This window comes from Staurois parvus, unplaced genomic scaffold (assembly GCF_062004578.1).
Source record: "Staurois parvus isolate SC_StPar_1 unplaced genomic scaffold, SC_StPar_1.0 ptg002248l, whole genome shotgun sequence".
NCBI lineage: Eukaryota > Metazoa > Chordata > Amphibia > Anura > Ranidae > Staurois > Staurois parvus.
Window position 1 is genome coordinate 197,431 of NW_028320044.1, and position 23,952 is coordinate 221,382.

Sequence of the window (23,952 nt, forward strand, 5' to 3'; positions counted from 1 at the left end):
GTGAGGAATGTGCGTATCTTAGAGATGTTGCGGAGGTGGAGCCTGCAAGATCTAGATAGCAGTTGGATGTGGGGTAGGAAGGAGAGGAGGGAGTCCAGGGTGACACCCAGGACTTTGGCTTGTGGGGTGGGAGAGATGGTGGCGTTGTTAGTAGTGATGAAGAGGATTGGGGGGGCGCGGGGGGGAGGGGGAGACCAGGAGCTCGGTTTTGGATAGGTTAAGGATACGTATTTCTTTGATGCACTTAAAGCTCACTGTTAAAATAAAATTCTACTTTCAAAAACAATTTGTTGTAGGATGATACCGTTTTGGAACCAGGGAAGATGATCGGGACAGGGTACACTTGTGATAGTCCCGGGTGTTCCGTCTGTCCAGCAGGCATACATGTCAAAAGTACGGTTGCAGTGCAGCTCTATAAAACAAAAGACAGAGAAGCAAGTCGGGGTGAGGGGATCCTAATCCGCAAGTAAAGTGAAGGGTGATCATTGCAAGAAGACATTTTACCATTAATACTAGATCTCTCCCCTTGTAGATTCAGGATGAGATGGGGATTTCCCTTATGATGAATGATATGATGACTTGGGGATATGACGTAAGGACTGCTCAAATCTAGACATGTGTGTTTCATTACAAATCAATTTTTGAACACAATTTGATTTTCAGATGTATACAAATCTCTGAATAAACATAGTAATGAATGTCAACGAATCCCAAAAAATGTTTAACAAAATGATTGAATCCATTTGATTTGTTCAGATGATGGGGAAATTTAGAATTAGTTTAATCATTTTTGAATTAGCTTAATAATCCAGATTCATGTAAACTTGTGATTTACATAGAATTTGTAATTGTCACAGTCAGTCAATTCAGTTGCACAGTAGAAAGCAATTCTTAGGTCTGAAAAACTCAGGGCTGTCAAATTTTGCATTATTTTATTCCGTTGTGTCCGATATCAAATCCTTCCAAATAGATTTGATATATGATAAAAAAAGAATCCATCTGAAATATCAAATCTGCAAATTAATATATAGCAATCTTCAGAAAAACTGCATAATTTTCATAATTCACCTGGACCAACAGATGTATGAAACAAATGCAGAAGATACAAAACTAATTCCGAAAAAAGGGGTTGTGCCAATACTAATCATTTGCATGAGAATCGATACTTGTGCAAATTCACCAATACTTACAACTGATACCTTGCCACTTGCACACCCAGGAGCTCAGCTTGTGTGTGTAGAAGAGACAGGCTCCTCTCCCGGCGGTGTCTGCTCTGTACTGTCCTAATACAGCAGAGGAGGAGAGGGTAGGAGGACATGCACAGCTCCAGTGCAGCCAATGGTGGACTGACTGACAGTCCAGTCCGAACTGTCACCCAGCCATTCCGCTGCTCTAAATCCTCAGGAACCGCAGTCATTGGTTGTTAGGACCGACGTTGTCATAGCAACCAATGATGTCACATGTGCACCCTATCCTACAGCACATGTCTCCTCCCAGCTCTCGCCGCCTACCTGCCGGGCTCTATGGAGTGAGTCTACAGGTATGGGGGGGCTCTGATAGGGGAATCTGATGTATGGGGGGCTCTGATGGGGGAATCTGATGTATGGGGGGCTCTAATGGGGGAATCTGCTGTATGTGGGGCTCTGATAGGGAAATCTAATGTATGGGGGGCTCTGTAGCGGAACTGGACCCCAAACCGCACTTGGGTTCTTTCCGTTATACTGCAGCTTCCCTGTCCGAACACCATCCATGGACCACACCCGATAATAATGCAGGAAATAGACAGCACCCGACTCTTCTTAAGACAGGAAGTCAACTCCTTTATTTTTACACAAAACACAAGATATATACACAGGGCAGGGAAACACAACCAGGAACAGGAAACACATCATCAGCCCGCCCCATCCAACCAAGACACAGAACAATGGGATGTAGCACATGGTAGATAACAATGGGCAACCACATGGCAGGGAACAAAGGACAACACACCAATACACAATATACATTCACATTCACACCCTGTACCCCTTAACAGGCACAGGGTGGGTTAAACATAATGAAGGGAACATGAGCTGACACAGGGGTCCCCCACCCCCAAAAGTCACTCTTGTTACAGGCTCTGATTGGGGATATGATGTAAGGGGGGCTCTGATGGGGAAAATCTGATGTATGGGGGCTCTTATGGGAGAATATAATTGATGTATGGGCGAATCTGATGTAGGGGGCTCTGATGGGGGAATCTGATGTATGGGAACTCTGATGAGGGAATCTGATGTATGGGGGCTCTGATGAGGGAATCTGATGTATAGGGGGCTCTGATTGGGGAATCTGATGCAAGGGGGGCTCTGATGGCGGGATCTGATGCATGGGGGCTCTCACATATGATTCTTTGCAGTGCAAGTTGAGCCCATTCATTTTGTATGGGCTCAAATTGCACTGCACTGCATGCAAAATAGGTATCAGTAATTGGTAGCAGCTAGTACCTGATAAAAAGTATCGGTGCTCATACTCACTCTTAAAAATTTGGTATTGACATTTTTTTAAATATGGGAGCTGTGGTTGCAATATGCCCTTTCCACGCTCCCTCCGGCTAGTCTGGGCTTGTGATGTGGCCCAGTATTGGCATTCCCGGGCCCCAGCTCATGGTCTTGTCATCTTTTTCCTTTTGTATTCCTCCTTCCTTTACTATTTCTGTTTGTTTTTTGTGTGGCAGTGGATACCTGCCTTTGGTTTGAGTTACTGTTGGTGTTAAACCAATGTTTTTGTCATTTATGTGCCATTGATAGCCCCTGCGTGGGAGCACCTTTTGCTCTGTTGGTGTTGGAGCACTGTTTTCTTTATTTTTTTATGTGCAATTGATGGCCCCTGCGTGGGCATGTCTTGTTGCTCCTGTTTTTTTAAATGTTTATAAATAAATACAAATCATTGAAATACATAAAACTAGTATTAGTGCATCCCTATTACAAAATGATTTGAAATTCTTCCATGAATGAATACATCAGAAACAAAATGAATATTTCCGGTGTGCACGTGACTACTCAATTAAACAATCGTGTATAGATAGGCGCTGTGCAACTATATAACATATACTCAAAACAAAACATCTCTCTGCATCTTGTAGCAGCTAATGCAAAGTGTGCTAGTAAATACTCACCAATCAGGGGTGGACTGACAACTCATGGGGCCCCCCGGGCAATAGGGGATCATGGGGCCCCTGTGTCCTTGCCCAAACTCAACAAAGCCTATGAAAAAGGTACGAGGGGCATCTCATGGGGCCCCCTACTGACCCGGGGCCCTCGGGCAGTGCCCGAGTTTCCAAATGGTAAGTCCGCCCTTGCTCCCAATTATAGCTAAACAATAGTGAATATTTAACATTAGTGAACGTGAAAAAAATAATCACAATAATAATAGTGACAGTCCCTCCAAAACTGCATGATGTGAAAGCGCACAACATTTTGGTCCACGGTAACATATCTTGAAGGGGCTGTCACTATTATTATTGTGATTTGTTTTTATTTTCTTTTGAAGAGTTGCTTCAAAGCATAATGTGGCCCTAACCGAGGCAGCAGCCACCCCTATCCTTTGTGGCATTAATGTGGATTGCAATAAACAGTGAAGCTGCATAGTGTTGACCAGTTGTACTATGTCCCTGATTTACTGCAGAACATCCTCCAGACCCTGGACTCCCGTTCTCCCCGTGAACCCTGCCACATACATACAGTATACCAATAACAACATTTGTGTACTATTAGATAAGTCTATTTATTCATAGAAAACTCAATAATGATCAAAGCCATCAGGTCAAGGCCACAATGCCAGATCATTTCTATATGTTTGATTGGGCAGTCACAGAAAAAAGAAATCCAGTTTATTTTCTTCTCAGTGACAAAAGACTTTTGAAACAAAGATGTCAGCTAACCCAGAGGGATTGGTGTGCTTGCCATCCATTTGTAGCAATCTTCTCTATATCGCTGCCACTTTTCAGATGGTTTCTCCAGAACCTTTCCTGCAACACTCTGTACAGGACAGAAAATACAGAGACAGAAATCAAAGCATTGTCATTTCTCATATATTGGATATACCGTATTATCCCTCAATTCATACTTCTGTATGCATGTGGTACCACCATACTTTTTGCCACAAAGAACAAAGACCTGGTATACTACTAGTTGCTATAGTGCACTATATAGCCAGAAAATTGTTGGAAATTCCAAATGTTTCCATTCCAAAATGATGCTCTGTACTACGGAGGTGGACCCTCCTTTGTGGCTATAACAGCCTCCACTTATGACATGTGTGATAAGAAGACTTGGCTGGCAATCAGTGTTCCAATACTTCTCAGTGGTGTTCAGTAGGTTGAGGCCAGGGCCTCTCGAGTTCCCCATTATCAAACTCATCAAACCACGGCTTTATGGAGCTGGCTTTGTGCCCTGGGGCACAGTCAAGCTGGAACACAAAGGTCCTTAAACAAACTGTTGCCCAGGGGTGGACTGATAACTCATGGGGCCCCCGGGCAATAGGGGATCATGGTGCCCCTGTGTCCTTGCCCAAACTCAAAAAAGCCTATGAAAAAGGTACCAGGGGCATCTCATGGGGCCCCATACTGACCCCGGGCCCTCAGGCAGTGCCCGAGTTTCCAAATGGTCAGTCCGCCCCTGCTGTTGCCACAAGGTTGAAAGCACACAATTTGCTAAAACGTCTTTGTATGTTGTAGAATTACCAGTAGCCTTCACTGGGAACTCAATCAATTGGAGGGGCATTAACCTAGTTTTGGCCATATAGCGTTGTGATGGTCAGATGTTGACAAACATATATTCAATAACATCTTTTAAAGCAGAACTAAAGTTCACAATACTTACCTCTCCTTGAACGGGCCGTGGTCTCTTGCTGACATCTTCTACTGACTTCTCCTGTGTATTGCGCTGTAGCTGGCTCCATTGGCTGGCACATTAGTTCAGTGTTTTTAGCACAGAGGATCGGTCAGAATGTAGACTGAGCTGCACATGCCTGTACATTCTAAAGACTGCAAGCAGGTAGGTTTGTTTTATTGCAGAAGTTCTATTGCATGCCTCTTCTGCAATAAAAAGCTGCTTGCTCATTGTTGTATTTTGTAGACTTTAGGTCCACTTTAACTGCTTTAGGACCACCCACAGTACATTTACTGCTACAGGGTGACCCCTGTGCACAGGATCATGTATATATACGTGATTCTGCATTTCCAGGTAGAGGGTGCACACGAGCAGTGCATGCGCCCTACCGCCGATTGCGGCCCCAGATGTCAATCACCAGGTCCCGGGCAGTGATTACCCACTGACGTAATTTCTGGCTGAGATTTCTTCTCTTTTTTCATTCAGCCCACAGGCTGCATACAAAAAAAAAAAAAGAACATAGCATATATACCCAACAAGGACCAGCGACATACTGGTACATCACTGGGCTTTGGTTATACCAGGATGATGCCTACAGCTGCAGGCATCATCCTGGTATCATTTTTTTCAGCCGGCGCTCGGCTTTCATATAAACTCAATCCTAGTGGCTAATTAGCTGCAGGATTGCTTTTACAAGCAGCAGGAGACTATGCCCTTCCACGGCCTTCTTGGGCAGTCCCGTGCCATCGGGGGAACCTGAGAATGCAGCCGGTGTTTCTGCCAGCTGACCATAGAGCTGATTGGAGACCAGAATGGCGCCAATCATCTCTATAGTCTAAGAAATCGGAAGCTACGAGCATTTCATCACTTCAGTTTCGTAGGATATAAACAGCTCCATTTGTAAACTGGGAAAGCATCTGATCACACTGATCTTGGTGAGATTATTGAAGTTATAGGGGATATTTGCATTCCCTGTGATAGCATTAAAAGTGGTAAAAATATGAAAGGGACAATGTAAAATAATTAAAAAAAAAATCAAAACAATGTAGGAAAAAAAAAAGCATCCTCACCCCCCCCCCTCGCGTGCGCGCACCTGCTTGCACGAACGTTGACCCTGTGCCGGTATGTAAACGGCGGTTTCACTATGCATGTGAGGGGGGCTCTGATGGTGGGATCTGATGCATGGGGGCTCTCACATAGAAGAATTCATTCAAGTTTCAAGTTTTTGGAAAATGACAAGAAATTTTTTTTTTTTACACAAAATTGTCAGTTAAATTATTGCTCACACATTCCATGGGTATATGTGGAATTACTCCCCAAAATACATTTTGCTACTTCTCCTGAGTATGGGGGTACCACATGAGAGAGACGTTTTTGCAGTCTATCCAAGTACAGGACCCCAAAAACCAATAAGTACCTTCAGGCTTTTAAAGGGCTTTATTTCCTCATTACACTTCCTGACTACCTATCACAGTTTCGGAGGCCCTGAAATGCCAGGATAATACCAACCCCCCCCCCAAATTACCCCTTTTTGGAAAGTAGACACAAGCATGGTGAGTATTTTGCAGATCTCGTTTGTTGCCACACGTTTTTGGAAAATGAAGAAAGAAAACAAAAACATATTTTTTTCTCACAAGGTTTTGTAATATTAAAAAAAGTATAGAAAAAATGAGATCCGCAAAATACTCACCATGCCTCTTTTTAAATTCCTTGGGGTGTCTACTTTCCAAATAGCGGTCATTTGGAGGGGGGGGTGCTATCCTGGCATTTCAGGGCCTCTGAAACTGTGATAGTAGTGATAAAGTGAAATGTGGAAGTTACGTACCTTCAGCCTTTCAAAGTGGTCATTGGACTTCAGGCTCCTGTATGTAGCTAGGCTCCCAAAAAGTCTCACACATGTGGTACTCCCATACTCGGTAGAAGTAGCAGAATGTATTTTGAGGTGTAATTCCACATATAACCATGGCTTGTGTGAGCAATAAATCATTTAAGTGACAATTTTGTGTATAAATAAATAAATACATTTTGTGTCATTAACCAAATTCTTCTATTCTCTTTTTTAAATTCTGTGTGAGAAATATATAATTTAAATGACAACTTTGTATTAAAAAAAATGTTTTTGTCATTTTCCAAAAACGTGGAAAAAAGAAATCTTCCATGGACTCAATATGCCTTTCAGCAGATAGCTTAGGGTGTCTACTTTCCGAAAAGGGGTCATTTGGGGGTGTTTGTACTGTCCTGGTATTTTAGTTCCTTAAGAAATGTGATGGGCAGTCAGAAAGTAAAAGCTGTGTAAATTCCATAGTTTGTAGACGCTATAACTTTCACACAAAGCAATCAATATACACTTATTGGGATTTTTTCACCAAAAACATGTAGCAGAATACATTTTGGCCTAAATTTTTGACGAAATTTGAGTTTACTATATATTTTTTATAGCCGAAAGTAAAAAAAATATTGTTTTTCTTCAAAATTTTTTGGTGTTTTTTTGTTTATAGCACAAAAAATAAAAAGTGCACAGGTGATCAAATACCACCAAAAGAGAGTTCTATTTGTGTGAAAAAAAGTACGTACATTGCGTTTGGGTGCAGCATTGCTTGACTGCACAATCATCAGTTGAATTAGTGCAGTGCCGAATAGCAAAAAGAGGCCTGGTCAGAAAAAGGGGTAAATCCTCAGGAGGACAAGTGGTTAAAGAAGCTATATATTCACCTATATGGTTTTGAATATGGTCAACTTTGTGTAAATGATCCTATTTGAGGATAGGGGGCTTTAGTGCCCCTAAAATTTTCTGCTCAGTCCAGCATTTTCCTTATAGATTATACTTACCTATATTATCATTATACATATCAATATTATCGCTGTATGGCCTGCTATGCACTTTGCAGATTTTTTTCTCATGTGTGCCACACTTTCCAAGCACTTCAATGGAAAGCATTGCTTTAGCTTGAAGACGTTTCTAATGTGACTCACCTGATGGATGAAGCAGAGTTGGTGGTGCCCATTATCACCCAACAGAGGTACCCCTAAGTGTGCTATTCCATGTCCAATCATCACATTGGGCTATTGGGTTCAGCTGTTTATAAGTATGTATGTACACTGATCAAAAAAATTAAACAACACTTTTTAATCAGAGCATAGGATCAAGTCAATGAAACCCCTGGGATATTGATCTGGTCAGTTAAGTAGCAGAGGGGGTTGTTAATCAGTTACAGCTGCTTTGGTGTTAATGAAATTAACAATAGGTGCACTAGATGGGCAACAATGAGATGACCCTCAACACAGGAATGGTTTTACAGGTGGAGGCCACTGAAATTTTTTCCCTACTCATCTTTTCGGACTGTTTTTCACTAGTTTTGCATTTGGCTAGGGTCAGTGTCACTGTTGGTAGCATTAGGCCATACCTGGACCCTACAGAGGTTGCACAGGCAGTCCAACTCCTCCAGGATGGCACATCAATACATTCCATTGACAGAAGGTTTGCTGTGTCTCCCAGCACAGTCTCAAGAGCATGGAGGAGATTCCAGGAGACAGGCAGTTATTCTAGGAGAGCTGGACAGGGCCATAGAAGGTCCTTAACTCATCAGCAGGACTGGTCATCTCCTGTACTGTGTCCGCAGTCTCTGGTCATCTCCTGTACTGTGTCCGCAGTCTCTGGTAATCTTCTGTACTTCGTCCGCAGTCTCTGGTCATCCCCTGTACTGTGTCTGCAGTCTCTGGTCATCTCCTGTACTGTGTCCGCAGTCTCTGGTCATCTCCTGTACTGTGTCCGCAGTCTCTGGTCATCTCCTGTACTGTGTCCGCAGTCTCTGGTCATCTCCTGTACTGTGTCCGCAGTCTCTGGTCAGCTCCTGTACTGTGTCCGCAGTCTCTGGTCATCCCCTGTACTGTGTCCGCAGTCTCTGGTCATCTCCTGTACTGTGTTCGCAGTCTCTGGTCATCCCCTGTACTGTGTCCGCTGTCTCTGGTCATCCCCTGTACTGTGTCCGCAGTCTCTGGTCATCCCCTGTACTGTGTCCGCAGTCTCTGGTCATCTCCTGTACTACGTCCGCAGTCTCTGGCCATCTCCTGTACTGTGTTCGCAGTCTCTGGTCATCTCCTGTACTGTGTCCACACTCTCTGGTCATCTCCTGTACTGTGTACGCAGTCTCTGGTCCATCTCCTGTACTGTGTCCGCACTCTCTGGTCCATCTCCTGTACTGTGTCCGCAGTCTCTGGTCATCTCCTGTGCTGTGTCTGCAGTCTCTGGTCATCTCCTGTGCTGTGTCCGCAGTCTCTGGTCATCTCCTGTACTTTGTCCGCAGTCTCTGGTCATCTCCTGTACTTTGTCCGCAGTCTCTGGTCAACTCCTGTACTGTGTCCGCAGTCTCTAGTCATCCCCTGTACTGTGTTCGCAGTCTCTGGTCATCCCCTGTACTGTGTCCGCAGTCTCTGGTCATCTCCTGTACTGTGTCCGCAGTCTCTGGCCATCTCCTGTACTGTGTCCGCAGTCTCTGGTCATCTCCTGTACTGTGTCCGCAGTCTCTGGTCATCTCCTGTACTGTGTTCGCAGTCTCTGGTCATCCCCTGTACTGTGTCCGCAGTCTCTGGTCATCCCCTGTACTGTGTCCGCAGTCTCTGGTCATCCCCTGTACTGTGTCCGCAGTCTCTGGTCATCTCCTGTACTACGTCCACAGTCTCTGGCCATCTCCTGTACTGTGTTCGCAGTCTCTGGTCATCTCCTGTTCTGTGTCCGCACTCTCTGGTCATCTCCTGTACTGTGTATGCAGTCTCTGGTCCATCTCCTGTACCGTGTCCGCACTCTCTGGTCCATCTCCTGTACTGTGTATGCAGTCTCTGGTCCATCTCCTGTACTGTGTCCGCACTCTCTGGTCCATCTCCTGTACTGTGTCCGCAGTCTCTGGTCATCTCCTGTGCTGTGTCCGCAGTCTCTGGTCATCTCCTGTGCTGTGTCCGCAGTCTCTGGTCATCTCCTGTACTTTGTCCGCAGTCTCTGGTAAACTTCTGTACTTCGTCCACAGTCTCTGGTCATCCCCTGTACTGTGTCCGCAGTCTCTGGTCATCTCCTGTACTGTGTCCGCAGTCTCTGGTCATCCCCTGTACTGTGTCCACAGTCTCTGGTCATCCCCTGTACTGTGTCCGCAGTCTCTGGTCATCGCCTGTACTGTGTCCGCAGTCTCTGGTCATCTCCTGTACTGTGTCCGCAGTCTCTGGTCATCTCCTGTACTGTGTCTGCAGTCCATTGGTTCAGAATATTTTTTTTTCTTGTTTTTCTCCTCTAAAACCTAGGTGCGTCTTATGGTCAGGTGCGTCTTATAGAGCGAAAAATACGGTATATACATCCAAGTAAATTCCTCTATATCTCTTTTAATAATGCACATTGCAGAATATGTCACTCTGAAGGGGAAGATTAATAAATATAATTATGTAACATGTATAATTATGTATTATGGAGAAATCATTTCCTACATTACAGGACCCCATGAATAATTATAATTCACTGAATATGATGAGCAATTGGACATAATAATAAAAAAGTCTATATTTATCCTAATTATGTGGTGTTATTCTAGTAGGGGCATGAGTGGATCCAATTGGAGCCCTGAAGATGGAAGGTTGTACATGGCACTGATTGAGTGCATTACCTTGCCCTGATTTTATAAAACTAATTTGATTCTGATCACTGTTCATGTGATATCAATGCATTAAGAATAGGACTTTCAACATTGCGCTGTGGCACCTTAGAGTAGTGTTTCTCAAATTCTTTTCACTTATGGTACCCTTTAAAAATTTGTAAACTCTCAAGGCACCCAAGGTGAATTATACCTTGTTTGGTAAATGTTAATGGATATGTAATTTTCTTTTACTAAAGGAACACTGACCTATAAAAGGGAAAATAATATCATTTTTAAACTTTAGCTGTATTCTTTTTGTACCTTTACCATGACCTACTGGAACAGACCCAACCAGGACACGGGCTTTTGGAGGGGACTGCAGGCTAGCCTTTTGCCTATTGGCCATGGGCCCTGGCATCTGAGGGGACTCTATTCTTTGTGAGATGTGTGCCTGGCGGGGACCTTTGGAGTAGTTTTAATTCAGATTCAAGTCCATGTCTCCCTGAGACTCTAACAACTGAAGGATCCGGATACAGATTTGGCATCTCGGTACCCAAACCAGCATTGACTGCTTCAACCCCCCCCCCCCCCAGACTAAGAGACTCAGAACACATGTTAATATAATCAGCTCAAAACAACCAGATGCATAGGTCTGTGTCAGGGCAGGAGCTGAGGAACGGACAGGCAGGCCTAAACAATGTAACGCACTGGCTGACGACAACCACCACCCACAGACTGAAGTCCCTCAGGGCGCGGAGTCTAAGTCCCAGGCTGCCCTTCACCAGGGCCCCTGATGGTGGGGATGGACTTGACGCAGCCAGGAACCAGGTCGCGGCCCCCGAGACACCTGAGTTGCAGTAATGGCCGCCGCCAATGGCGTGTAGCTGGTGGAAAAGACAATAGAGTAGTCAGGCAGGCCGGGTCAACAACAACGGGACAAAACGGTACAGGACAGCAGACGGGAATCACAGGTCACGAGCCGGGTTCAGCAATAGAGGGTCAGATCAAAGGAGAACACAAAGAATAGTCGAGTCACAAGCCGAGTCAGATTCCAGGAGAGTCACGAGAGTCAGAACAGAGTAATAGCAACACAAAGACACAAGACACAAGTGCAAAGAGCATGTGCGGACCACAGGCTTATATGTCATCAGCCACACCCCTCTGGGGGATGGACCTCAGAGACCTGAAGGCATAAAGGATTCCCACCATGCTCAGCAGAAATCCATGATGGATGCCAGCACATGGAGTAACATAACCTCTGGGAAAAGGTAGGACCTTGACAGTCTGCTGCTGTAATCTTTTTTATTAAGGTGTTATGTCTTTACTGTTGTGTTTTTCTCCCATTTTTAATTGACTCACCTATTGTTTCTGTCTGTTGGCTAATCCTCCTGGACGTTCCTACATGATGGGATTAGACTTTTTACCTTGTTACCTAATTATCGAGGGACGTTTATCCCAATGTGTAATATTTGTTTTTATTCATGTGGGGACTGCCCCTGTATTTATGTGCAATAAAGTGATTCCTTTGGTTTTTACCTCAACATCTTGGACATGTATGATGCTTGGGGTAAAGGGCTGCTATTAACTCTTGGTCTGTTGGTAGGGTTTGAAGGACAGGAGGCACTGTTTGGCGGACGCACCCAGACAGGGTGCCAGGTGGTCCGTCACACCCACCATCAAAAATAAATAAATGGGGTTACTACATATGTGCATTATATGTTGCTTGTACCTTTGGTAGGGAACAGAAGCAACGGTGTCACTGATGTTAAAGCGGGCCAAATATAGCCTGAATTTCAACCAATTCCTGTGGCGCTAACAATGACTCCTTTGCTATCACAGACACTAACAATATCTATTTTATCTTTATTTTTGTTCCAACAGACTTCTTTTGTTTACACAGATCACCTCTAGTGAGGAGAAAAAGCTCTGATGAATTCTTTCTCTTCACAGAGGTATGACAGTTCAGGGGCGGGTTCTAACACTTAATGATTACTGTGATTGGCTATCACAGTGATCACGCGATTGGGAAACAGTAAAACTGGATCCTGATCATTACACTGAAACCAGGATTTGTGTCTCCGTTCTTGTGGCACACAATGGATCATATTCTCAGCCCGAACACGTGTGCAGGACCACATAAAAAAGCACAAATTCCTTGCTGCCACATGTATGTATGATGCTGTCATCGGGTTTGTGATTTTTTTGATTGCACCCCTGCAGAACCCAGACAGCACTCAGCCTGGCAGGCTGACAAGATCTGCTTTCCATAGAACATTTCTGAGATTGTACTGCTTCTGCTGTGAACTTTTAAGATTAATTTCTCCACAATGCCAAGAGCTACAGAGGTAAATAAGAACTTGTTTTAACCACTTGCGTCCGGCCGCTGTATATAAACGGCCGGGCGGTGGCAGTCCAGGGGCGGGTTGCCATTCATAAACGGCACCCGCCATTCTGGACTGTGTGTGCCCCTTGGGAGCGCTCAGCACCTCGATCCGGTGCCTGCTGTGTCCTCTGGACACAATGGAACACAGATCGTCGTACGATCTTTTCAAGGTCCCGATCATTTGATCACTGATTGGTCAATCAGTGATCACATGCAGAGTAGTAAGCAAGATGTCACTTCTGACATCATTGCTTACTACGTGTGAAATCTATGAATGATCACAGAGGTCACATGGCACAAGGCTATTCACAACAGCCTTGTACCATGTAACAAGCTGTGACCAATCACAGCTCACACAGTAGTTCTCAATGGCTGCAAGAATGCAGCCAGAGAAAAGGAGTAATGATTGCTTTTACAGCCTTTATGGGTGTAAAAGCAATCAGTGTAAAAAAAAAAAACAACCCCACAAGTAGTACAGTGTCATTATGGTGACAGTGTACTGCTAGGGTGACCGTATGTAAAAAAACAAACATAAATAATAATATAAAAAAATAAAAATAAAAATGTAAATACATTTTTAAAAAATTATAATTTTTGGTTATAAACTAATTTGTGTTATATTTTTTTTACTAAAAAGATAACTGAATACATTTTGGCCAAGATTTATAATGAAATATTATTTATTTACAAAATCTTATAAGAAAAACACTTTTTTTCAAAATTTTGGGATATTTCATTTACATAGCAAAAAAAATAAAAATCCCAGTGGTGAATAAATACCACCAAAATAAAGCTTTATCTGTCTCAAAAAAATGCTAAAAAATTCATATGGGTACAGTGTTGCATGACCGCACAATCGTCATTCAAAGTGTGATAGCGTTGAAAGCTGAAAATTGGCCTGGACAGGAAGGGGGTGAAAGTGCCCGGACTTGAAGTGGTTAAAGTGCTTCTACTGCTTGTCCAGAACATGTAAATAATTAAGTGTGTCTGGATCCAAGTTTACTTTAATTGCTACAGCCAACTCCAATGACTTGCTGTATTGCCTTGCATGCACAAGTACCTCTACTCATCTTCAGATCAGATTCATTTTGCCCAGTGCTGTATTTACCCTAAAGACACCAGTGGACCAGTGCCATGGCTACAAGGTTGGGGGGGGGGAGGCACACCAGGTCTCAAAATGTACAATTTGTTATAACTTTACTTATTGTGTTTCCATTTTCTGTCAATCCCTGAAAATCTGTGGCTAAATTCCACAAGAGGGAAGAAAATACAGGGTATATTAAAAGGAGTCAGAATTCTCTGTGTAGTTTCAGAAAACATTATTATTATTATTATACAGTATTTATAAAGTGCCGATAGTTCGCTCAGCGCTGTACATTACAAAGGGGGACAAAACAATAACAATACAATACAATGCAAAACATGAGGGGATCGAGGGCCCTGCTCTTTCGAGCTTACAATCTAGGAGGGAGGGGATGGTGGCACAGGAGGAGATAGCTGTGGGGGATGGGGTGGTAGGAAGAGTGGAGGAGGTCGTCAAGTTAGCAGGGGGTGGGGTAGGGTTCCCTGAAGAGATGGGTTTTCAGGGTGCGCCTAAAGGAGAGGAGAGTAGGTGATAATCTGATGGGTTGGGGAAGGGAGTTCCAGAGGATGGGTGACACCCTGGAGAAGTCCTGGAGGTGGGCATGGGAGGAGGAGACCAGGGAACTAGGGAGAAGGAGGTCTTGTGAGGAGCGGAGTGTGCGTGCTGGGTGGTACTTGGATATCAGGTCAGTGATGTAGTTCGGGGCAGTATGGTGGACAGCTTTGTACGTCAGTGTTAGGATTTTGAATTTGATCCGTTGCGCAATTGGAAGCCAGTGGAGGGATTGGCAGAGGGGGGTGGCGGAGATGGAGCGAACTCATCATTGGTGGCATGTAGAGTTGAAATGTAGTCATGTATGAAAAGTAGACTACATGCTACTTCCACTGTGCAGCCTTGCAGTTTTGTTTTCTAAAATAATAGCAGAAAACAATATGCAGAACTTGCGCAAAAGGATGCCATCGTTCAGGGGTACCTAAGGAAATTGTTTGAGAAAGCGCTGTGACTAGCGCAAAACAAGTCAGAACAGAACAGCATTCCTGTTGCTGATATAGTTGATTGTTTCGGTGGAGATGAGCCTGAGCCAGCACATGAGATGTGATTGTGTGGGGTGTGGAGCCTGTTCTCACCTCGAGTGGCATGTGAAACATTTAATAAGGCAAATTGTTGCTAGAGCCTGGGAAGGACTTAAAGTGATTGTGAATCTTCATGTAAATCTTTAAAGTGATTGTGAATCTTCATGTAAATCTTTAAAGTGATTGTAAATCTTTAAAGTGATTGTGAATCTTCATGTAAATCTTTAAAGTGATTGTGAATCTTCATGTAAATCTTTAAAGTGATTGTGAATCTTCATGTAAATCTTTAAAGTAAATCTTCATGTTTTCTGAAATAAACATGTTATGCCTACCTGGACTGTATAAAGGTTTTGCACAGAGCAGCCCTGATCCTCCTTTTCTGGGGTCCACCAACCATTCCTGGCACTTTTTCTTCTGCGAGTGCTCCCATAGGAAGCTGCTTCATATGGGGGCACTCATGTGGGCTTGATCATAAGCGGGCCTTACAGACAGGGTGGCTAGGCCCTGCCCCTTGTCACAGAATTTGATTGACAGCATCGGGAGCCAGTGGCACCTACATACATCAATCTACCCTTTGAGAAGGAGAGAGCAGAGAGAGCCACTGCTCTCAGCACAATGCTGGATCGAGATCAGGCTCAGGTAAGTATAAAGGGGGCTGGGGGGAATCATCTGCACAGAAGTTTTTTACCTTAATGCAGAGAATGCAATGAAGAAGAAGAAGGGTCAAAGCATTTTTGGCTGTACTTCCCTTATGGATCACAGGAGTGTAGTTCGTTCTGCGCTCCTGTGACGTGTTTTTATCCAACAAAATCTATATTATTTAGGCAGAGGTATGTGGCACCCAGTTTTGGATATGTGTATGACTAAGGGTACACTGTTCTTCTAAAATGTAGATAAAATAATATGTATGTATATATGTAGTACTGTTGAAGTAGAATTCTGGGCAAAAATGTTTTTTGCCTGTGCAGTGGGGCTGTGTCCCCACTGCACAGGTTAACTTCTCATTTTCCTCTAGGGGAGAGAACAGCAGAGATATACTCACCTCACCTGCTGATCCTTCCTGCACAAGACAGGTCACTTTGGCTCCTGCCCCACCTCAGTCCAGCGATCTTGTAAATAGACTGTTCCTGACGTCACCATGCTCCATAGACAGGGACAGTCCACTGCTTGACCGTGGGGGAGTGCGGTTTTCCAGAGTTCTGCTTTAAATATGACTTTGTGTTATATTGAAGAAGGTCAATCAAGCCTAAAATATTATCTTTATCCGTCAGTTTTTTTAAATAATCAGCCAAGACATCCTCAGGCACATGCATGCCCACTGCACTAATATTTGATGTACTGTTTCACAAGCCTGACAGGTTCTCTCCAGTTACATTTCTAAAACACGATATAACACATAAAACATTTTGCAAACTCCAGGTGGATGTAGGTTTTGGAAATCTGAATTTAATGATTTTCTGAAATTTCCTGCACAACAAATTCTAAGTGGGCTGGAATAGACCTGAGAAACTATTATAAATTCAAATTCATCATTGGTTGGGTTCTAAACATTTTTTTAAAACTTTTCAAATTAAGCTAAACTAATAGGAAAACCTATATTTCCCTGTTTGTGGCAAATCATTCATGTAAATGCATAGCTACTGTAGATAGATAAATACATATGAATAGATAGATTATTTTTTACATCCACATTTTCCCATATACTTGGTTCGGGCTTTAATCTATTTTTGAATCCATTTTGAAAGTATGTTTGACGTTTGAGTGGAATGGAATTGATGAAACAAAAACACAATAAGATAGCGCTGTCCACTTCATCCAATCAGTGTTTTAATCAATATTACATGTCAAGTCTTCTGCCAGCACACATGAGTCCCACTTTCCAGGAGCCTTCCTGCTGAAATGTTTTGCTGGAGAAGCCTTGTAGCAGCATGTGAAGTACACAACAAATTATTGCACGTGGAGGAAATGATTTTAGAATGCTTACAGGCTAATAAAATAATGCAATGAACAATGCTGGGCTTTAAGTCAATTCCACCAATCAAATTCATCCAAGGGCTCATTCCCTCCAGACTGCATTTTCCTGCATTTCAAGGGAATTTCAATTGAAGTTAAAGGCAGTAATAATGTATGGGAGTTATTCCGTGTTGGGAGAATTGGTGCATGCAGTATTTTTGGTCTGATGATCTGCAATGTCTTGTTCAGAACAATTCTATGGGGCCCTTGGAAACTCACATATAATAAGTGCCTGAGCAAGTGTCTTAACTAGAGATGAGCGAATCGAAGTATCCGAAGTGGAATTCGAGTCGAATTTCGGAAAAATTTCGATTCGTGCCGAATCCGAAAAACAGCCTAATTCGGACGCGCGAATCGAAATTTTTCCGAAAATGGCGGCTGACATGTGCGGCGACGGAGCGGGGATGTCGGGGAAGGCGCGCAGACAAGGCGCGCTGCCCCATAATGCATTCCTCAACGACATGTGATCGCATCAGCCAATCAGCAGCCAGCCAGCCAGCACTGTGTAATGGTCGAGGTATATATAGCGGCCATTTTGGAAATCTTCATTTGCCTGCAGTCATTGAACAGAGGCAGACCGCTCTGTACTAGGGACAGGGACAGAGTTAGGGCCACAGAAACGAGAATTGGGGACAGAGAGAAGTTACTTAGGGACAGAGAACCATTACTCAGGGACACAGACTTGTTAATGAGGGCCACAGAATCGTTATTTAGGGACAAAGAAACGCTAGTTAGGGCCACAGAATTCATACTCAGGGACAGACAGAATTGTTACTCAGTGCCAGAGAATTGTTACTTAGGGCCACAGAAACGTTATTAGGGCCACAGAATTTTTACTCAGGGACAGACAGAATTGTTACTGAGTGCCAGAGAATTGTTACTCAGGGACAGACAGAATTGTTACTGAGTGCCAGAGAATTCTTACTCAGGGCCACAGAATTCATTCTCAGGGACAGACAGAATTGTTACTCAGGGACAGACAGAATTGTTACTGAGTGCCAGAGAATTGTTACTCTCACAGACACAAAATTGTTACTTGCACAGACACAGAATTGTTACTTGCACAGACACACAATTGTTACTCAGGGCCACAGAATTCATACTCAGGGACAGACAGAATTGTTACTGAGTGCCAGAGAATTCTTACTCAGGGCCACAGAATTCATACTCAGGGACAGACAGAATTGTTACTCAGGGACAGACAGAATTGTTACTGAGTGCCAGAGAATTGTTACTCAGGGACAGACAGAATTGTTACTGAGTGCCAGAGAATTGTTACTCAGGGACAGACAGAATTGTTACTGAGTGCCAGAGAATTGTTACTCTCACAGACACAAAATTGTTACTTGCACAGACACAGAATTGTTACTCGCACAGAGACAGAATTGTTACTCAGGGCCACAGAATTCATACTCAGGGACAGACAGAATTGTTACTGAGTGCCAGAGAATTGTTACTCAGGGACAGACAGAATTGTTACTGAGTGCCAGAGAATTGTTACTCTCACAGACACAAAATTGTTACTTGCACAGACACAGAATTGTTACTTGCACAGACACACAATTGTTACTCAGGGCCACAGAATTCATACTCAGGGACAGACAGAATTGTTACTGAGTGCCAGAGAATTCTTACTCAGGGCCACAGAATTCATACTCAGGGACAGACAGAATTGTTACTCAGGGACAGACAGAATTGTTACTGAGTGCCAGAGAATTGTTACTCAGGGACAGACAGAATTGTTACTGAGTGCCAGAGAATTGTTACTCTCACAGACACAAAATTGTTACTTGCACAGACACAGAATTGTTACTTGCACAGACACACAATTGTTACTCAGGGCCACAGAATTCATACTCAGGGACAGACAGAATTGTTACTGAGTGCCAGAGAATTGTTACTCAGGGACAGACAGAATTGTTACTGAGTGCCAGAGAATTGTTACTCTCACAGACACAAAATTGTTACTTGCACAGACACAGAATTGTTACTCGCACAGAGACAGAATTGTTACTCAGGGCCACAGAATTCATACTCAGGGACAGACAGAATTGTTACTGAGTGCCAGAGAATTGTTACTCAGGGAAGACAGAATTGTTACTGAGTGCCATAGAATTGTTACTCAGGGACAGACAGAATTGTTACTGAGTGCCAGAGAATTGTTACTCTCACAGACACAAAATTGTTACTTGCACAGACACAGAATTGTTACTCGCACAGAGACAGAATTGTTACTCAGGGCCACAGAATTCATACTCAGGGACAGACAGAATTGTTACTGAGTGCCAGAGAATTGTTACTCAGGGACAGACAGAATTGTTACTGAGTGCCAGAGAATTGTTACTCTCACAGACACAAAATTGTTACTTGCACAGACACAGAATTGTTACTTGCACAGACACACAATTGTTACTGAGTGCCAGAGAATTGTTACTCAGGGACAGACAGAATTGTTACTGAGTGCCAGAGAATTGTTACTCAGGGACAGACAGAATTGTTACTGAGTGCCAGAGAATTGTTACTCAGGGACAGACAGAATTGTTACTGAGTGCCAGAGAATTGTTACTCTCACAGACACAAAATTGTTACTTGCACAGACACAGAATTGTTACTCGCACAGAGACAGAATTGTTACTCAGGGCCACAGAATTCATACTCAGGGACAGACAGAATTGTTACTGAGTGCCAGAGAATTGTTACTCAGGGACAGACAGAATTGTTACTGAGTGCCAGAGAATTGTTACTCTCACAGACACAAAATTGTTACTTGCACAGACACAGAATTGTTACTTGCACAGACACACAATTGTTACTCAGGGCCACAGAATTCATACTCAGGGACAGACAGAATTGTTACTGAGTGCCAGAGAATTGTTACTCAGGGACAGACAGAATTGTTACTGAGTGCCAGAGAATTGTTACTCTCACAGACACAAAATTGTTACTTGCACAGACACAGAATTGTTACTCGCACAGAGACAGAATTGTTACTCAGGGCCACAGAATTCATACTCAGGGACAGACAGAATTGTTACTGAGTGCCAGAGAATTGTTACTCAGGGAAGACAGAATTGTTACTGAGTGCCATAGAATTGTTACTCAGGGACAGACAGAATTGTTACTGAGTGCCAGAGAATTGTTACTCTCACAGACACAAAATTGTTACTTGCACAGACACAGAATTGTTACTCGCACAGAGACAGAATTGTTACTCAGGGCCACAGAATTCATACTCAGGGACAGACAGAATTGTTACTGAGTGCCAGAGAATTGTTACTCAGGGACAGACAGAATTGTTACTGAGTGCCAGAGAATTGTTACTCTCACAGACACAAAATTGTTACTTGCACAGACACAGAATTGTTACTTGCACAGACACACAATTGTTACTGAGTGCCAGAGAATTGTTACTCAGGGACAGACAGAATTGTTACTGAGTGCCAGAGAATTGTTACTCAGGGACAGACAGAATTGTTACTGAGTGCCAGAGAATTGTTACTCAGGGACAGACAGAATTGTTACTGAGTGCCAGAGAATTGTTACTCGCACAGACACAAAATTGTTACTTGCACAGACACAGAATTGTTACTCGCACAGAGACAGAATTGTTACTCAGGGCCACAGAATTCATACTCAGGGACAGACAGAATTGTTACTGAGTGCCAGAGAATTGTTACTCAGGGACAGACAGAATTGTTACTGAGTGCCAGAGAATTGTTACTCTCACAGACACAAAATTGTTACTTGCACAGACACAGAATTGTTACTTGCACAGACACACAATTGTTACTCAGGGCCACAGAATTCATACTCAGGGACAGACAGAATTGTTACTGAGTGCCAGAGAATTCTTACTCAGGGCCACAGAATTCATACTCAGGGACAGACAGAAATGTTACTCAGGGACAGACAGAATTGTTACTGAGTGCCAGAGAATTGTTACTCAGGGACAGACAGAATTTTTACTGAGTGCCAGAGAATTGTTACTCTCACAGACACAAAATTGTTACTTGCACAGACACAGAATTGTTACTTGCACAGACACACAATTGTTACTCAGGGCCACAGAATTCATACTCAGGGACAGACAGAATTGTTACTGAGTGCCAGAGAATTGTTACTCAGGGACACCTAATCGTTGAATTAAATAGTATGTCAGACAACATGCAGAGGAGTGGCAGAGGAGGCAATGTTTTAGGAGCGAGCAGACGTGGCAGCAGAGGAAGGGGTCGAGGCAGCAGTATTCGCAGCCAGAGGCCAGTGCTCCCGGTGTCATCCAGCGGTCGTGTCTCCACCGACAACCCTGCCGTCATTGATTGGTTGGCTCGGTCGTCTTCCTCTTCCCAGGTCACCTCTGACACCTACAGCCAACGGTCGGTGGGTACGTCAGACACAACCGTTAGTTGGCATGGCCCGGGACCAAGCCCACTGAAATCACGTGTCCTCTACCTGCCCCTGTCCTTTGCTGTTCCCTCACCAAGCGAAGTATCGCATGCTGTGGGCTCAGCCCCACTGTACAGTGAGGAAGAGCTAACAGAGGGCGGTCAGGAACGGGGGGAGACATCGGCCTTTTCAGCAGCCAAGCGAACAAGTACTGGCGAGGAGAGTGGCTCGGTAGCCGGTCTAGAGACAGGTCTGTCTCCTGTCTCATGTGCCACTTTCAGGTCTCTTCACACTGCTGGTGTGTTTAATTTTTTGACATAGGGTGCAGGCAGATTACGGGCCTCACATAGCTGCTGCCAGGCCCCTAATCTGCCATGGGCCCCTATATACCGCCTCCTCATGCTGCTGCCAAGTCCAGAGTCTGTCATGGTCCCTGTACGGCCTCCCATTGCTGCTGTCTCCATCGCCACACTCTGCTGCCATGTGCCACTTTCAGGTCTCTTCACACTGCTGGTGTGTTAAATTTTTTGACATAGGGTGCTGCAAGATAACGGGCCTCACATAGCTGCTGCCAGTCCCCTAATCAGCCATGGGCCCCTATACCGCCTCCTCCTGCTGCTGCCAGGTCCAGAGTCTCTCATGCCATGTGCCACTTTCAGGTCTCTTCACACTGCTGGTGTGTTAAATTTTTTGACATAGGGTGCTGCAAGATAACGGGCCTCACATAGCTGCTGCCAGGCCCCTAATCTGCCATGGGCCCCTATATACCGCCTCCTCATGCTGCTGCCAAGTCCAGAGTCTGTCATGGTCCCTGTACGGCCTCCCATTGCTGCTGTCTCCATCGCCACACTCTGCTGCCATGTGCCACTTTCAGGTCTCTTCACACTGCTGGTGTGTTAAATTTTTTGACATAGGGTGCAGGCAGATTACGGGCCTCACATAGCTGCTGCCAGGCCCCTAATCTGCCATGGGCCCCTATATACCGCCTCCTCATGCTGCTGCCAAGTCTAGAGTCTGTCATGGGTCCCTGTACGGCCTCCCATTGCTGCTGTCTCCATCGCCACACTCTGCTGCCATGTGCCACTTTCAGGTCTCTTCACACTGCTGGTGTGTTAAATTTTTTGACATAGGGTGCAGGCAGATTACGGGCCTCACATAGCTGCTGCCAGGCCCCTAATCTGCCATGGGCCCCTATATACCGCCTCCTCCTGCTGCTGCCAGGTCCAGAGTCTCTCATGGGTCCCTGTACGGCCTCCCATTGCTGCTGTCTCCATCGCCACACTCTGCTGCCATGTGCCACTTTCAGGTCTCTTCACACTGCTGGTGTGTTAAATTTTTTGACATAGGGTGCAGGCAGATTACGGGCCTCACATAGCTGCTGCCAGGCCCCTAATCTGCCATGGGCCCCTATATACCACCTCCTCCTGCTGCTGCCAGGTCCAGAGTCTCTCATGGGTCCCTGTACGGCCTCCCATTGCTGCTGTCTCCATCGCCACACTCTGCTGCCATGTGCCACTTTCAGGTCTCTTCACACTGCTGGTGTGTTAAATTTTTTGACATAGGGTGCTGCAAGATAACGGGCCTCACATAGCTGCTGCCAGGCCCCTAATCTGCCATGGGCCCCTATATACCGCCTCCTCATGCTGCTGCCAAGTCCAGAGTCTGTCATGGTCCCTGTACGGCCTCCCATTGCTGCTGTCTCCATCGCCACACTCTGCTGCCATGTGCCACTTTCAGGTCTCTTCACACTGCTGGTGTGTTAAATTTTTTGACATAGGGTGCAGGCAGATTACGGGCCTCACATAGCTGCTGCCAGGCCCCTAATCTGCCATGGGCCCCTATATACCGCCTCCTCCTGCTGCTGCCAGGTCCAGAGTCTCTCATGGGTCCCTGTACGGCCTCCCATTGCTGCTGTCTCCATCGCCACACTCTGCTGCCATGTGCCACTTTCAGGTCTCTTCACACTGCTGGTGTGTTAAATTTTTTGACATAGGGTGCTGCAAGATAACGGGCCTCACATAGCTGCTGCCAGGCCCCTAATCTGCCATGGGCCCCTATATACCGCCTCCTCATGCTGCTGCCAAGTCCAGAGTCTGTCATGGTCCCTGTACGGCCTCCCATTGCTGCTGTCTCCATCGCCACACTCTGCTGCCATGTGCCACTTTCAGGTCTCTTCACACTGCTGGTGTGTTAAATTTTTTGACATAGGGTGCAGGCAGATTACGGGCCTCACATAGCTGCTGCCAGGCCCCTAATCTGCCATGGGCCCCTATATACCGCCTCCTCCTGCTGCTGCCAGGTCCAGAGTCTCTCATGGGTCCCTGTACGGCCTCCCATTGCTGCTGTCTCCATCGCCACACTCTGCTGCCATGTGCCACTTTCAGGTCTCTTCACACTGCTGGTGTGTTAAATTTTTTGACATAGGGTGCTGCAAGATAACGGGCCTCACATAGCTGCTGCCAGGCCCCTAATCTGCCATGGGCCCCTATATACCGCCTCCTCATGCTGCTGCCAAGTCCAGAGTCTGTCATGG

General features: G+C 44.8%; 1 protein-coding gene across 1 annotated transcript in view; it reads right to left on the reverse strand.

Annotated features, from left to right (window-relative positions):
- Positions 1-23,952, reverse strand: part of LOC149431463 (glucagon receptor-like) — a 164,696-nt gene that overhangs the window by 118,305 nt on the left and 22,439 nt on the right. Inside the window, exons 2-3 of the mRNA XM_089665583.1 lie at positions 3,920-4,016; positions 305-412 (exon numbers count right to left, since the gene is read on the reverse strand). Of these exons, the coding sequence (XP_089521709.1) occupies positions 305-412; positions 3,920-4,016 (205 nt within the window). The remainder of the gene's footprint in view (positions 1-304; positions 413-3,919; positions 4,017-23,952) is intronic.